The 17500-nt window shown below is 43.7% G+C and overlaps 1 protein-coding gene across 15 annotated transcripts in view; it reads left to right on the top strand.

Moving 5' to 3' along the window:
• Positions 1–17500, top strand: part of Add1 (adducin 1) — a 57830-nt gene that overhangs the window by 23435 nt on the left and 16895 nt on the right. For all 15 annotated transcript variants that reach the window (XM_032916986.1, XM_032916988.1, XM_032916989.1 and 12 more), the window contains exons 2-9: positions 3655–3869; positions 6778–6940; positions 8023–8174; positions 12994–13074; positions 13271–13420; positions 15667–15810; positions 15901–15999; positions 16550–16726. In XM_032916986.1, coding sequence (XP_032772877.1) covers positions 3675–3869; positions 6778–6940; positions 8023–8174; positions 12994–13074; positions 13271–13420; positions 15667–15810; positions 15901–15999; positions 16550–16726 — 1161 coding nt within the window. In that variant the 5' untranslated portion in view covers positions 3655–3674. The remainder of the gene's footprint in view (positions 1–3654; positions 3870–6777; positions 6941–8022; positions 8175–12993; positions 13075–13270; positions 13421–15666; positions 15811–15900; positions 16000–16549; positions 16727–17500) is intronic.

The following is a 17500-nucleotide window of genomic DNA, read 5'->3' as shown; positions in this document are numbered from 1 at the left end:
GGTGGCAGAGGGTTGCTGCTCGCTCCTATTGCTAGGATTACAGCATGAGCCACCATGGTGGGAAATAGTGCAGTTTTAAACAAACACATTGATGCATGTAGAACTCTGGCAGGAATACATTTTTTCTCTGTCTCTTGTTTTTCTCTTCCCCCCGTGTGTGTGTGTGTGTGTGTGTGTGTGTGTGATTAGACAACTTGTGGAAATCAATGTGCTTCTTTTGCCATGTGGATATTGGGGATCAAACTCAGGCTGTCAGGCCTAGTGGCAAACATTTACCTGCTGAGCCATCTTGCTAGCCAGCAGTATTTTTTCTTTTCTTTTTCTGAAGCTGGGGACCGAACCTAGGGCCTTGCTCTTGCTAGGCAAGCGCTCTACCACTGAGCTAAATCCCCAACCCAGTATTTTCTTCTCTTATTGATATTGACCAAAATTCCATATGCTTACTTATAGGCGTTACTTGGACTTAACCTGCTGGCCCCAGTTATGGGACTCCCAGCCCCCAGAGATGATTTGATTTGATTTGTTTTCCTGTGTGCATGTAGATGCACTGTATACAAGTCCGGTGCCCTTGGAAATCAGAAGAGGTCACTGGATCCTCTGCAGCTGAACTTAACGGATGGTTTCGGTTCTGGGAACTGAACGGGGGTCCTCTGCAAGAGCAGCAAGTGCTCTTAAGAACTGAGCCATCTCTCCAGCTCAAGACCTTTTTCTAAAAATATTTTTATGTATGAGTGTGTACCACATATGGTCAGTGCTTTTGGAGGCCAGAATGAGAGTGAGATCCCCTGTACCTGGAGTTACAGATGGTTGTGAGTTGCCACATGTGGACTGGGATCCAAACTGAGGTCCTTAGAAGAGCAGCCGGTACTCTAACATCTTTCTAGCCCCGTACCTACCCCATCTTTCCAGCCCACAGCGAGCACTCTTCAGGGCTCTGCTGAGCCATCTCTCTAGCACCAAGACTTTAAAACAATTGTTAAGTCTGAGAATTTCATCAGATCTATTTTGATTTTATATACCCCCATTGTGCTTCCTCTTAACTCCTATATCCATCCCTGCGTGCGACAACTGTCTTTCTGTTTGCTTTAGTTTTCAACAACCTACTGAATCTAGTTGGTCCTGCTCACAAATTCCTGGGAGTGGGCCATCCACTGGATCCCTTCAGGTTGTCCTCTGAATTCCTCATGCTCCTGCCCTTCTCCCAATAGATAAATATTTTTAAAAATTTTATTTTTTGATTTAAAACAAAGATAGTGCCTCAAGGACATCAGAGGCTGACCTCTGGCCCCCATCTGCTTTGCCCACACATGTGCCGCTCCCCATGTGCACACATGCAAGATTAAAAACGAGAAAAACCAACTCTGCTGTTTACCCTGTTTACTGCAGTAGCTGGCGGTGGGCCTGGGAGGATGGGGCAGGTGAATGAATGAGGCAGACTAAAGTCTCAGGCAGTAGCCAGTAGACCTTTATTTAGAGTATCAGACAATTTATCCTCTGAGGGTAAAAGGAATCGTGTCAATAAAGTCTGCAATCACAAGGGCAAGTTGCATGAGACAAAGATGTTTTTCCGTTGAAGCATAGAGACACCTAACCATAGCCAGTAGTAATGCATAATCTGAAGTAACCGTCTGCTGGTACACCTGGGAGGTGCATGAGAGTGCATTCTAAGAACAGTTCCTTGTTTTTGAAGACAGTTCAACAGTTCCTTTGGTTTTTTTGAGATTTCTCAAAGACTCATAAATCTCACGTGACTCCATTCTTCTCTGTTCTAACTACCCTAACTTTTGTTGTCGTTGCTTTCTACACAGGGATGGCCATTGTGGTTGCTAGACATTGTAGAATAGGCCCAGCTATCTTAATGTCTTATGGTTCTTTTCCCTTGAGGAGAGCAGAGTGCTCTGGTCCAGTGCCGACGAAGCCTTTGAGGCCCCGGGGTTTTTTTTTTTTTTTTTTTCGAGCTGGGAACTGAACCCAGGGCCTTGCGCTTGCTAGGCAAGTGCTCTATCCACTGAGCTAAATCCCCAACCCCTGGTTTTTTTGTTTTTTAAGCCCTGAAAGCCTCTAACAGGAGGATGAGAGATTCTCGTAAAAAGAGCGATGGAACATAAATGTTCTTTTGCAGACCTTTATTTATTGTTTGACTTTAAAATTACACCTTCTTTTGCTGGGTGTTGGCGTTGGCGCGTACCCTTAATCCCAGCACTCGAGAGGCAGAGGCAGAAGCAGAGGCTGCAGGATTGCTGTGAGTTTGAGGTCAGCCTGAATTATAGAGTGAGACCTAGTCTTTAAAAACAAAAAGGTAGGGTCCACAAAATGTCTCAGCAGGTAAAGACCATTGCTGTGAATATCAAAGATCTGAAATATTGGTGATTGGGAGCCTTTGAGAGAAAGAGAAAACTGTCTTCTAGAAGTTTCTTCTTCCATGTATGTTCATGTGTGGCCATGCATGTGCATGTGTGCACACTCCCTCATTGATGGTCAGTATGAAGGTCAGTGCCAGACTGTAAGTCTGTGACAGTTAAAGGCCAGTCCTCCCATCCATGCCCTCCCATCTTTTCTCTCTCAGAACTCGTGGTGGTGTGGGTGTGAGAAGGTCAGAAGAGGAGCTGCACAATGTGGGTGCTGGGAACCTGGGAAGAGGCACAAGTCCCCTCTACCTGCTGAGCCGTGTCAAGCCTCGGCTCCCTGTCTCCTGAAGGGCGTGGCTGCCTGGCCCGTGTTCTGTGGGTTTGCCACTGCTGCAGTTGTCACCCTTGTCGTGTATAGTACAGTTCAGAGGGTTTAAGAGACAAGCAAAGCTCTGAGCCTCATTGCTTTGGTCCGAATCTCAGTCCTCATGTATTTCCAGCTGAATTAAGTTTTTGTTTGTTTTAAGACTTGTTTGGGTCTCATGTTTGGGTCTAGGCTGGCTTGGAACTCACTAGATAGCCTATGATGACTGTGACGTCCTGATCCTCCTCTTGAACATGACAAGCACACTTGGGCTTCAGAGGCAGGCAGATCTGTGTGAGTTTGAGACCAGCTTGGTGAACAGAGGGAGATCCAGGACAGCCAGGGCTACATGGAGGAACCCTGCCCCAGGAGGAAAATAGTGTTGGGATTATAGACATGAACTACATAGCCAGATGTTTTCTTATCTTTAAAAATGAGGAAGGGTACTAGAGTGGATTTGGTGATGCAGTTTGAATCCCAGTACTCCAGAGGCAAACCTAGTCTACATAGTGAGTTCCAGGACATCCAGGGATACATAGAAAGACTATCTCAAAAGACAGACGCACACAAAAAGAACAAAGGAAAAAAAAGGAAAGAAAGAAAGAAAAGGTTTTACTTTAACATTTCCAAAATCTGCCTGTCAATGTAGGATAAATTATCATATGTCAAATTTAAATTTCTTACTCCTTTTGGATTTGTCAGAGGACGTACATAATAGCTTTGTTAGAGTGTTCTTCTCTGTTCTAATAAACAATGGCTAGAACAAAATACAGCATTGATTAGTGGAGGGAGGGGTGATTGACCAGTCATGTGCTTCTGAGCCGTAAAGGAGCTAGCATATCTCCACATAGAAGACGTATTTCTGTGGTTGATGTCCTCATAATGAAATCCAAATGGGCATTGATTTGAACACAAAAAATGTCTTTTATTTTCATTCTGTAGGATCCTAGAAACATTGTGCAATGAATGGTGACACGCGGGCCGCAGTGGTGACCTCACCACCTCCAACCACAGCCCCTCACAAGGAGAGGTACTTTGACAGAGTCGATGAGAACAATCCAGAATATTTGCGGGAGAGGAACATGGCACCAGACCTTCGTCAGGACTTCAATATGATGGAGCAGAAGAAGAGGGTGTCTATGATTCTGCAGAGTCCTGTAAGAAGAGTTTGTTTAGAACAATTGGCGGGCTTCATCCCTGTGCTCCCGTGCTCCTTAGGCCTGCTGTTTGAATGGCAGACCCAGCTCTCATTACACAGCCCACCACTGCTTCATGTTTATAGAAACAGCTAAGAGATTCTAAACAGAATCTTCATGCTAGCAGGCATAATAGAAGACTTTAGAATTATACAGGACAGATATTTATTTCTACTTTGAACTGTCTTTACTGTTTGTCCAGAGTGTTTTTTTATAAACACTTGTAAATGTTAACTGTACATTGCAACAATGTAAGATCGCTGTTTTCTTCAACATTCAGGTCAAGCATATTTCAAAAATCCAAGACAAATATTTTAATTCTTACCATATTGGTTAAAACATTTGGATTTGAGAACATTTGATATGTTTGTATGCTCAACTGATAAAGCCTGATAAAGTATTTTGCAAATACTGCAAAATCTGAAATAATATTCACTCTAACCCCAAATATTTTGAATAAGGGACACTTACTGTGGCCTTCACTTGTTCTTGGTCATAGCTAAGCTAATAAATAGAACTGCCGAGTGTCCTCTAGATGACAGGTAATCAAAGTAGCCCTGCCCACAGCTTTTCCTGTTAATTATGTTATTGTGCTGCAGTCTTCCCCCCCCTCCCTCCCTCCCTCCCTCCCTTTCTTCCTCCTAATCTGGTTTTGCTTTGTCCTTTTTGGAAGGTGTCACTGACTTTTAAAAAATGATATTGCCTTGTATGCTGTGAGGACATGGGGATTTGAACTGGGGTCTGAGCAGTAAGCAAGACTTGTGAGGGAGGCCTCTAGTAGTTTGGGTTTGACTGTATCGTTATCAGGGTATAATGAGAAAGAGCTCAGGTCTGTGCAGAACCTGATGACTATAAAGGCCGCACGTAGACATTCCAGTTGAAGGCAGTAAATGATTAAACACAGTCATGTGCTGTGCTAAAGCCGAGGTGTGCTGAAACTGAGTGGCTCTGGTCAGAAGGCCTCGCTGAGGAGGGCTTGTCAGCCTGACTCCACAGCATGAAGGACCTGGCCATGTAGGTATCAATGACACAAACATCCCAGCTTGAGAAGCAGGCTTGGGTACAGGTGTGCTTGAGGAGACTTGGAGAGACAAAAGTTAGAGTGGTTGGTGTCCCCAAGCTAGCATGGAGGGAGGACAGGGAACAGACAATTCAAGTTTAAGGAGGTGGTTCTGGCTTCAGTTCATAGTAGCCATCTTCGAAATGGAAGAGAGTAAGGACTGTAATTAGGTTCAGGATGCAAAGAGAGAGACTTGTTGGAGATGTACTTAGAAAGTAGAATGATGGCGGGATAGAGGAAGTGAGAAGCAGAAGGAGCTGGGAGAGCCCCTGGCTTTCAGCCACAGTGGTTTTCTCTAATGAAAGCAACAGGAAACTAAGTGACTGTGACTAGAGGTAGAGGTGAGACTGAATGCAGCACCCAGTGCTGGCAGGGCTGTGCCAGGCTCTGAGGGTGTAAGGGGCAGGGAGAAAGATGCTTCCTCACCAGGGGGTTAGACCACAGAGAGCACCGGAGTATTGCTAGTCCAAGCGCAGTGTGAGCTCTAGAACAGAACGAGGAGGGACAGCAGTGAGAAGATGGTAAAGCCACGCGTACAGCCTGGGTTTCATTAGAAGGGTACACCCATGGTGTCTCCTTCATTGTGACACAGCACTCTGGTAATTTTCGGGGTTGGAATGAGAGGGTCGTCCGCAGCTCAGGTCTTCGAGTACTTACCTCCAGCTGCTGGCTTTGTTTGGGGAGGGTATAGAGCCTTTGGGAGGTAGAGCCCTTCTGCAGGAGGAGGGTCACTGCGAGCGATATTGCACCACTTCCAGTTTGTTCTCTCGCTTCCTGCTCCTGCTACCATGCCTGCTTGGCCGCATGCCTCCCTGCCATGAAGGACTTCTGAAACCATAAGCGAAAATAAACTCTTTCATAATTCCCTTTTGGTCATGGTGTTTATCACAGCAACAAAAAAAGTCACTAATATAGTAACTAATGATATTAGGTGTTGACAATGAGGGACACTGATGGCTCTCTGTTCTGTCTTCTGTCTTTTTAACCTTTTTTTTTACATCTGGAATACCATAGTCTCTAAAGGTTTTTGTTGTTGTTTGGTTGTTTTGTTTTTTAAATACAGGCTTGTGCTATGAGAAAAGTATGTAGTGACATCGTGTAGGTCTTTGGAGTATTGGTGGCCAGAGTAGTCCCACAGCGATGGCACAGAGCAGGGTATGCCAGGGAGCCGGTGCAGTGGTAGGAATGTTACTGTATTACTTACTTTTCTTGTTGCCATGACTGAGTACCTGGCAAAAAAATGTAACAAGAGACAGGGAGTTTATTTTGACTTTCAGAGGGTTCATTTCTGGTTTACTTGGCTCTGTATTCTTAGACAGAATATCATGGTGGCAAGAATGTGATAAAGACAGGACTTAACTTCTCAATGAACACAAAGTGTAAGAAAAGTGGAGGTAGTGAGAGGGAAGAGAGGGGCAGATGGGGAGGAGAGGAGAGACAAGTCAGAGTCCAGCAGTTCTCCGAGTTCAGGCCAGCCAGGTATGCACAGAGAAAGCTGAAATGTGGACTCTTTGTTTTAAAAATCTGTGATACTGAGATTAATTATTTTATGAATGTCTTTAAATGCATTCCTTATATTTCCTTAAGATGGATTTCCATTAGATGGATCCTGTTCTACATTTTAAGCTTCTGTTTTGTTAAATTACTTATAAAAAGGAATATATCAGTTCATATTCTCAGAAGTGAAATGTTCCGACCACTGTTTGCTGCTCTAGCACGGGATGAAAACATTTATCTGATAGTTCCACACTCACTGTAATAAAATAACACTCCCAGTGAAAGCATGTGACATTTTGATTTGCCTCGTAGGCCTTCTGTGAAGAGCTGGAGTCTATGATACAGGAGCAGTTTAAGAAGGGGAAGAACCCTACAGGCCTGTTGGCATTACAGCAGATTGCGGATTTCATGACAGCGAGTGTGCCCAATGTCTACCCGGCAGCTCCACAAGGAGGAATGGCTGCCCTGAACATGAGTGAGTAGTTCTTGGCTTTGTTTGTGGTCTGTAACTTTCCAGATGAAGTTCCTAAGCTTTCTTTCTTTCTTTCTTTTTTTTTTTTTTTTTTTTTTTTTCGAGCTGGGGACCAACCCAGGGCCTTATGCTTCCTAGGCAAGCGCTCTACCACTGAGCTAAATCCCCAACCCCGTTCCTAAGCTTTCTCACGTGAGCCACATGAGTGTGTGAGATGCACTGGACGATATACAGAATCGAAGGTTTTGGGTTTTGGGGAGGGCAGGCGGGCGGGAGCTGATCAGAACACGGATACTCTGTGCTATGATGTCTGGTGACAGGTGTCACCCATGTGGTCCACTTCACTGTCCCTGATCACCACATCTCATTTATTGCTAGAGAAAATTGTCATTACTGGGTTTGTCTTTGTCCCTGCCTCATGACTTGGTCCTGACCTACTCACTGAAGTAACTGAGCACAACTCAGAGATCTCTCTCTTTTTTTTTTTTTAAGATTTATTTATTTAATGTATATGATTGCACTGTAGCTGTCTTCAGACACACCAGAAGAGGGCATCAGATCCCATTACAGATGGTTGTGAGCCACCATGTGGTTGCTGGGATTTGAACTCAGGACCTCTGGGAGAGCAGTCAGTGCTCTTAACCACTGAGCCATCTCTCCAGCCCCAGAAATCTTTCAAGAACCAACCTGCTGGCTCTTTCAGATTATGTCTTACAAGCTGATGAGTACCTGTAAGACAGCTCTTCAAAGTACAGCTTTGGATTTTTTGACAGTCTAGTCTTTAGGCTTTCCTTGACGTGCAGCACCCGACAGCCCCAGCCAGAAGCTGTACATTTTCTTTTAATCCGTTCTTTACTGCATCTCACAAATTTCACTACATTTTTGTTACCTATTTTTGAACTATATATTATTGTCTTTCTGTCATTTAAATTTCTGAAATTTTATGGTCTAATATGGACAATAAGTAGGACTGTGGTAATTGACAAATACAAAAAATACAAATACAAATACAGTTGACAAATATAAAAAATAAAATACCAATAAAAAGTATAAAAAAGCTTGACTTTTGTTTTTCTTTGTTTTAGGTCTTGGTATGGTCACTCCTGTGAATGACCTTAGAGGATCTGATTCTATTGCATATGACAAGGGGGAGAAGTTGCTGCGATGTAAGCTGGCAGCATTTTACAGACTAGCAGACCTCTTTGGCTGGTCTCAGCTTATCTACAATCACATCACAGTGAGTACTCCAGGCTCCACTGAGTGGGGCAGCTTAGTCCACAGGGCAGCAGGCGGAGGAGCCGCTTAAGTGTCGGGCCCCATCTTTTCCTACATAGTTTAATAAATCTTAGAACACTCTGTCTCTGCATTCCTTGCAAAGAGAACACTAGAATTTGACCCATGTGGGGTAAAAGTTAAGAGAGTAGTTTTTAAAAACATCTTTCTAACCTAATTAACAAGTGTTTACCAAATTTTAAGCCACTCCTAAAGTTCATTTCTGACTTAGGAATCTAAGAATAACAATGCTTTCTCCTGGCTCTGGTCAAAGCCTTCTCTGCCCTGTGCGTTGTTTTTCAGCTACTCCAGTTTTGTGCCATTGCCCATCATTATCAGGGCCTCTCTGTCCTCCCTTCATTTTTGTAACAGATGTTACTGCTGTCTGCTTTCTCTGCACTAACCCATTGTTCCAGCTCAGGTTGTGTGAGGGAACAGCGTGAGCCCTGCCTTGTGCACGGGCCCTCCCATTTTCTAACCAATCAGCCTATTCTTCACTTTCTCTTTTGTCTAACTTGTTCTCATGACCCAGCACTTCACTGATGCTCGTTGCTGGGTTTATGCTGCCTGAGTTCAGTCCCTGGGACCCATGTGGTGGAAAGAAAGAAAGAAAGAAAGAAAGAAAGAAACAAACAAACAAACAAACAAACAGAGGATTCCTTTCACTTGTTCTCTAGCGTTCACACAGGTGCTGCGGCACATGCCCATGTTCCACCAATGAATGAATGAATGAATGAATGAATGATGAAATTCAAGATTGTCCTTGACTGAGTGGTAGTGAGAGCTACATGTGACCCTGCCTCAGCAAACAAACAGATACATAACATCTTGCCCTTCTTTGAGTAATCAGCTTCCTCATTTCACAGAAATTAAGGGAACTCTTACTGTCTCTGGCCACGCTTGTGTTCACCTGTAAGTCCATTGCCTGTAGGCTCTTAAGGCGCTGACAGCTTGCTTTCTCTTTCTTCTTCTGGAGACAGTTTTTCTTTGAACTTCTTTCATTTGGCTTTAAAGCTTGTTTCAATTTCTTGTTGGTTCCCCCCGCCCCTAGATTTTAGTAACTTTACTTTTTGTTTGTCTTTGTTCTTTGAGACAGGGTTTCTGTGTGTAGCCCTGGCTGTCCTTGAACTCACTTTGTAGACTATGCTGGCCTAGAACTCAGAGAGCTGCCACTCTGCCTCCTGAGGGCTGTGATTAAAGGCGTGTGCCAGCATGTAAATATTAATATAAAAATAGAAGCTAAAGCTTCACAATTTTATTCATGTGTCTGTGTCTGTCTGTCTTCCTGTGTATGTGTAGATGCTCAATGAGGCCAGAGGATTGTGTTTGGTCTCTTGAAACTAGGGTGTTAGGGGGTTGTAAGCCACTCTGTGAGTGCTGGTACTGAACTTGGATCTTCTAGGAAGAGAAAACAGCACTCTTAACCGCTGAGCATCTCTCCAGCCTCCAGTTTTACTACTTTTTGAGGCTGGTTTTAACTCAGTATGTGACCCAGACTGACTTCAACTTGACCATACTGAATTTTTTTTTTTTTTTTTTTTTTTTTCGAGCTGGGGACCGAACCCAGGGCCTTGCGCTTGCTAGGCAAGCGCTCTACCACTGAGCCAAATCCCCAACCCCCACCATACTGAATTTTTAAAATTATCATTATAATACCTGCTTGTTACAACAAGTATACCTTCTGTAGGTATTACAGAGGTCTAAGGAAAAAACTCATAATCATGCTAATACTGCTATTTGTCTTGAGGTAGCGAATATCGCAGCTGCTCAGACTGTGTAAGCCTCTTCTTCGTATACATGTGTGGAGGTTTTCCACGTGTGAGCTTATAAGGAGCTCTTAGTTGGCTCCCTTCTGGCTCAGAGGAATGTTCGTCGTTAGCCGTGTGGTGTAATCCTCACTGCCAGGTTGCCTCATTTCTGTCTGCTCACTGCATTACTGTTAAAATGCAGTCTGTGTAGAGTTAACCCTGCTGTTTCCTGCTGCAGTGACTGGTACCCGTCGTGCACCGTCTTATGGAGCAGTTGTCACAGGAGTATCTGCTTTGCGCTCCCTCTTGTGGGCCTGGGACCAGGAGCAGTGTCTGGCACTGTGTAGGTGGCCAGCCCTGGCTGAACTGAAGTTACTTTAGGAAAATCGTAAAGAAGAACTCAGTAGAAACCTTTAATAGGTGAGCAGCAGGTCCAGTTAGCTTAGCTCATTTGTCACTGACCATCTGCTGGCCTTTCCAGCTAACTGGACTGGACAGCACGCTCAGATGGAGATTTAATGCTAACTGATTCTAGGCAGATGTTATAGCTGTATGGGAATGGTGACGTGGTCCCTGGCTCTAACAGTAGCTTATGTGTGTGTTTAAGACGCTGTGTATAACTCACCCTTTGTGAATGCTATTTTAGTGACTTCGACTTAAATTTATAGGCCTCTCCCCTGTAATTTGTTTGGCATTGACAGAATTAAAATGCAAGTTAAACGTTTACTGTTCTGCCTGTAAGTGATCTGCGTGGTTATTAATACAGAGTTAAAAAAAATTCAAGTTGCCAAAAAGATTTTTATTTTATTTTATGAACTAAGATCAGGGAGTCTTTGAAGAAGAAAGCATGGTCCCCTTTTGGCTTTTCAAATTCTAGAGCATTTTTGATTTTGTTGCTAAGATTTATGACATCTATTTGCTTTATCATTAGATACTATCATATCATTCGGATATTATTGTGTGGATACTTAACAGGAGAGAGATATGAACAGTATCAGTGCAAAAACACGGGCTAAGAGTCACTGTGTCCTTTCTCTGGAAGAGGGTCAGGGATTTTCCGCTAAGGGGATTTTATAGTGCTGACAGGTGTTAGAGGCTTGAAGAGGCGAGATCACCGACTTAGGTCTTTAAAGTTGTATCAGATTTAGAGAAGCCTCGGAGAAGGGAGAGGACAAGCCAGGTGCCCAGCGGGATACTGAGCTCAGGATCCCTTCCTGGTGCTTCTTAGCTGGTGCTCAGGCTTTCTGTCCCATGGTAACGCATAGCGCCTGTACGTCACAGGTGGTTGTCTCAGCTCCGGAAGACTCCAGGGAATGCTAAGCTCTGAGGCGATGGTCTGGCCAGTGCGTGGGCTGTGGTGAAGCAGTCAGCCCACCCTTCCTCCTAAGCGCTGGGGTGCGCTTGGGTTTGAGGAGTGGCTGAGGGTTTGAGTGTCCATCCTCACTACAGAGGAGGGTGGAAGACAAGGGCTGACAGGGACCACCGCTGAAGAAATCTGCTCTCTGTGTGTAATACCTTTTGCTTTAGACTAAGAATTGGATATTTTACGTGTTTTCTATTAAAACAAATATGTTAAGCTTACAACTACAATTGTATATTGCTGTCTTTTGAGAAAGGGTTGCGCTGTCAACTCTGGCTGACTTGGAACTTGCTGTATAGGTCAGGCTGGCCTCAGAGAAAAAGAACAGAATGGAAAAAAATCAATATAAAATGAACAAAATACAAGCAAATAACTTTGTCTTTATAGAAAATAAACTATTTTATAGCATGAAAAATTGTCCACCTATTAGTAACAGGAAATTAAGTCTTCCCACTGTTTCCTCCCCCTCCTCCCTTCTTCCTTCCCCTTCCCCTGTCTCTGTAAGCACTGGGCCTAAGCTTAGCTATGCTGTGGAGTTTGTTAGCATAGCAAATGTGTAACATGCTTATGTCTAATCTGTGAGGACTTTTCTCTTTTTTTAGACAGTCTTACCTGGGGACTCCTGGACTCAGTCAGGATCATTCTCTTGTTACTGCCCAGGGCTAGGATCACAGGCTTCAGCATGCTTTTCTTGTAGAGAGGCACTTAAGGCTACCCACAACCACCTCTTGACAAAATGAAATCTCTTTTTTCCTGGGGAAGATCTCTTCTTTTTAACTGCTGTATCCCTGATGTTTTGGAATACCTGGGTATATTGTGCCTTTCTGCGCTGAATGAATTGTGGGGGGTAAGACAGAGACAGGCAGACAGGCAGACAGGCAGACAGGCAGATAGACAGACAGACAGACAGACAGACAGACACACACACACACACACACACACACACACACACACACACACACACACACACACACAGAGTGGACGATGCAGAGAAACCAGAGGGTGATGCTATCTTCGTATTGGGACTTTCAAAACTACATTTAACATTGAGGAAAGATTGTGTTCATCTGTGAATGTTCCTGTCTTCCCACTGTCCTCCGGGTTTCTGTAGTAACAAGGTCTCACTGAAAGCTTTTATCTGTTTTATGTGTATGTGTGTGTGCCTGCTTGTCTGTGTACACCACATGGTGCAGGTATCTACAGTCTCCGTGGAACTGGAGTTAGAGGTTGTTGGGAGCCACCCGATGGGCACTCTGGGAAGCAGACCTAGGTTCTCCACAAGAGCATCGTGTGCCTTTCATTTTTGAGCCGTTTCTCTAGCTCCTTGAGAAACTTAAAAAAAAAGAGAAGACATTTGTTTCATTCTTCCATTTCTGAGGTTTGGCACCATTTTGCCATTAGACCGGCGGCCTCAGAATAACCCTCTAGTGACCCATCAGAGGTTGAATATTGAACTGGGTTGTTTGGTCTGTTTGCTATAAAGTCGGTTTTGTGAGCAGCATGCACTGGTAAGTTAAATTGTTCTACAGTCAGTGTTCGGATCATCCTAGCTTTGTGGTGGGCTGTATGTTTAGTTCTGCCTTGTCATTCACCTGTGAGTTTGTGCCCTGTAAGGGACACGGGTGACTTTACCTCTGTAAAATGGCTTCTGTGCTGACTCGGGCGTTTTCCCGTAGACCAGAGTGAACTCTGAGCAGGAGCACTTCCTCATCGTGCCTTTCGGACTTCTCTACAGTGAAGTGACTGCGTCCAGCCTGGTGAGGACACCCTTCTCTTTGGCATCATGTTTATAGCAATCCCGTTAGGTCTGTGAGTGCCCTCACGGGAGCTGCAGAGTGTGGTTAGTGTAGGAGGAAGCTTTAAGAGAAGTTATAGACACTCTCTTGCTTTCAGTGTTTTCTAGTAAGGGTACCTTGAAGTCTGCTGTTTAAAGGTTTGCTTCTTTATCTGCAGGTTAAGGTCAATCTACAAGGAGACATAGTAGACCGCGGAAGTACTAACCTGGGAGTCAACCAGGCTGGCTTCACCTTGCACTCGGCCATTTATGCTGCACGACCAGATGCCAAGTGCATTGTGCACATTCACACACCAGCAGGGGCTGCGGTGAGTGTGCACCCTGGGAGCTTCCTAGGTCTGGCTTTGCTCATTTATTTGTTTCTGTTTTTGCAGAACAGGTGTCACTGTGTATCCTTGGCTGTCCTGGCACTCACTATGTAGACCAGGCTGGCTTCATATTCACAGAGATCTGTCTGCCTCTGCCACATAAATGCTGGGACTAAGGCATGTGCCATGTATGCCCAGCTTTCTTTGTAAGTTTTAAAGCTCTGACTTGCCCTTGCTGGTTGTAGCAAGTTAATAAGTCTAAATTGTTATCTATTTTATACACACACACACACACACACACACACACACACACACACACACACACACACACACACAGTGTTTGAAGCCGGTGAGATGGCTCAGCAGGTAAGAAAGTTACCTTCTTGAGCAAAAGAAGCTTAGTTCAGATACCTAGGATCCACAGAAAAGTATGCGGTTGCATGCATGCCTGGGACCCGTCTCTGTGGCAGGCAGAGACAGGAAGATCACTGGGTCTCGATGGCTACCAGCTCTAGGTTTATCTTCAGGGAATGAGGTCGGTGAGCAATGGAACAGGACCCCATGCTCTCCTCTGGTGTGGTACTTGTACAGACACTTACCCACCTCTGCTCTCATAAACACGGACACACGTAGGAGTAAAAACTTCCCAACTGTTTGTCTTCTCTATTTTAAAAATCTCTTCTCCTTCTTTGTGTTGCGGGGGATAGAACTAAGCCTACATAATTCTAACCTGAGCTATTATACCCTTGGCCTCTAGTTTGACTTACTTTCCCCTCTTCCTTGCCTGCCTGCCTCCCTCCCTCCCTCCCTCCTTCCCTCCCTCCCTCCCCCCTCCTTTTCCTTTCTTTTAAAAGATAGACTATTGCTATGTAGTCCTGGCCTAGAACTGTATAGCTACTTGTAGCAATTCTTTTTCCTTAACCTATTGGGACTAAGTCTCTTAATGTAGTCTAAGTTGTCTTTGAACATGTGATGATTCTCCTGCCTCAGCACCTCCGTGTGAGGAATACAAGTCGGAACCATTGCAGCTGAATATATGTTTCATTTATTTTTATTTTTTCCTTATCTTATTTTTTGAGACAGGGTTTCACTGTGTAGCCCTGACTATCCTTGAACTCAATAACTTAGGATGAGTTATAGATAACTCATAGACCAGGATAGCCCTGAACTCACAGCCCTGATTCACTTGCTTTGGCCTCTAGAGAACTAGGACTAAAGCTTGTACCACCATCTTGTCTTAAATAAATGTTAAAAATTAACATATTCTATAACAAATTTGACAGAATTTTAGGAAGCATAAAAGTTGGGTGTTTGTTTATAGTACTGAGAATTAAAGCTCAGGCCTTATGCAAATGAGGCCTGTGCTCTCCGATGAGCTAGTCCTTAAATCTCTTTTTACTTTATATTTTGAGTCAGAGTTTCACTCTGCAGCCTAGGCTGCATTTTGAACTTGTGATCATTCTGTTCCAGTCTGCGATTAACTGGGATGTCAGACAGGCCTACCCCACCATCCCTGGCTACTTAGAATGTTTTATTTAAGACTCAACTTTACTTTAAAACTTTTAAAAAATGTTTTACTTAACAACTTTACTATATTGCTGGGCAGTGGTGGCACAAACCTTTAATCCCAGTACTCAAAGAAAAGGCAGGCAGATCTCTGAGTTCAAGGCCAGCTTGGTCTCCATAGTGAGCTTCAGGACAGCCAGGACTACATAATCTCAAACAAACAAACAAACAAACAAACAAACAAAAAAAAAACCAAAAACCAAACCAAGCCAATAACACTTTACTATATTTATTTAAATAAATATAGAGGAATTATAATTATGTAATTGTCCATTTGTTATAAATTATGATTTATGAAACTTTCAGATATTTTTCTCTTATCTACAGCCTAAAATAAAACGTGAACAAAACCTTAGAACTTGAAACTTTTCCCTTTGAGACACAGCCCTCAGAGGGCCTGTTTTGTGTTCCTGTCCCTAAACCACGACTTACTATGTTGATAACACCGGCTGGCATAGCATGTGTAAACTCTGGAAAATCCCAGTCATGCTTTCTCTCCCACGTTCTCCCACCTACTGTCAGAGGCCCTGGAAGTGAAGATTATGTCTAAGTTTATGGGTTCATTTATTTCCAAAAAGAAATGAAATTAAACATGTATCAGTGCCATTTTATTTCTGTGAGGAACGTGTCCGTGTGTCTTGAGTTGCTTTTCTTTGTCATGGTGACAACATGGCGTCTAGGTCTCTGCAATGAAGTGTGGGCTCTTGCCTATTTCCCCGGAGGCGCTTTCCCTTGGAGAGGTTGCTTATCATGACTATCATGGCATTCTGGTTGATGAAGAGGAGAAAATTTTGATTCAGAAGAATCTGGGCCCTAAAAGCAAGGTCAGTAGTGTCTTGTGGCATTTTCGGTTGTAGAGCCTAGAATGATGAGCCTTGGTGCCGTGTCCACAGAGCTCCCTTGCTTTCCCTTAGGTTCTCATTCTCCGGAATCACGGGCTCGTGTCAGTTGGAGAGAGTGTGGAGGAGGCCTTCTATTATATCCACAACCTTGTGGTTGCATGTGAGATCCAGGTAGGCCATTCCATTTAGCTAGTAGTTTATCTGGATGTTTCTGGGGTTCATGTGGATTTTCTAATACTTGTCTTGAAAGAGTGAAGATTTGAGCAATCCTTCAGCCATGTTGAACTCATGATTTGGAACTTACAGAAGATTGCTGGGATTTTCATTCTAATTTTTCATATACACCTGCACACATCACTTACAGAGTATTATGTGCTATTCTCTATATATTACTGCATTTGACCTTCACTATCCTTTTGAAAAATTAAAGCAGAAACCTAGAGGTGTTTAGCTTCTCAGTGTCAATATTCCTCATACTGCTCTACTGGGCCTACTGCTCCTGCTATCCGCACCATTCAGTCCTGACATCTGTCAGGTAATAGGGAAATGTTCCCAATTCTTACTACTGCCCATATTTTGTCATTGTAAAGAAAATCTCTGAAAATGACCCATATGTTTTGCTGCTTTCTGTGGAGAGCTGTATTGTTCAGTATTCTCTGTGATCATAGGTTCTCTTGATCTCTGTGGGACCAAGCCATATTGTTTGCTCATTTTTGAAAAGGTTCGAACTCTGGCAAGTGCTGGAGGACCAGACAACTTAGTTCTGCTGGATCCTGGGAAGTACAAAGCCAAATCCCGTTCTCCAGGGACTCCAGCAGGGGAAGGCTCTGGATCACCTCCCAAGTGGCAGATTGGAGAGCAGGAATTTGAAGCTCTTATGCGGATGCTTGATAATCTGGTGAGAGTGCTGCTTATTGTTCTCAAGTTCCAGTGCTTTTCATCGCAGTCAAAATGGCTGTCTTCATGTGCATCTGGATGCTGTCATCCTAAAGTCTTGAAGAATTACCAGTTTATAGCTCGTAGGCTAAACCATAATAAAATATGACTTAAAAATTCTTTTTAAAAAATAAATTGATTGATTGATTGAGAAGCCAAGAGGATGTCCTCAAATTTGTCATGTAGCTGTGGATGACAGTGAACTTCTGAACCTACTGTCTATAGCTCTCAAGTGCTGGGATTAAAGGGTATACAGCACCATGTCTGCTTTTATGCAGTGCTAGGGCTGGAACTCGGGCCTTTGTACATGTTAGCCAATTAATTCTTCTAACCGAGCCACATGCTAAATTCTATCCTTTCTTTGTCTTTTTTCTTTCTAAGAATTTATTTTAAATTAGTGTGTGTGTGTGTGTGTGTGTGTGTTTGGGAGTTTGTGTGTGTGAGTGCAGTGCATACTGGGTCCAAAGGACAGTGTTAGATCCGCTGGAGCTGCAGTTACAGGCTGTTGTCATCCTCCCACCTCGGGTGCTGGGAACTAAACTTGGGTCCTGCAAGACCTGTAAGTGCTCTTAACTCCTGAGCAATGTCTCTAGCCCCCTGATCCGTCTTTTTTTTTTTTTTTTTTTTTTTTTTTTTTTTTTTTTTTTTTTGAGCTGGGGACCCGAACCCAGGGCCTTGCGTTGCTAGGCAAGCGCTCTACCACTGAGCTAAATCCCTAACCCCCTGATCCATCTTT

Source organism: Rattus rattus, chromosome 11 (assembly GCF_011064425.1).
Source record: "Rattus rattus isolate New Zealand chromosome 11, Rrattus_CSIRO_v1, whole genome shotgun sequence".
NCBI classification, from domain to species: domain Eukaryota; kingdom Metazoa; phylum Chordata; class Mammalia; order Rodentia; family Muridae; genus Rattus; species Rattus rattus.
Note: the sequence above shows the minus strand (reverse complement) of the source record. Positions and strands in the feature narration are given on the sequence as shown.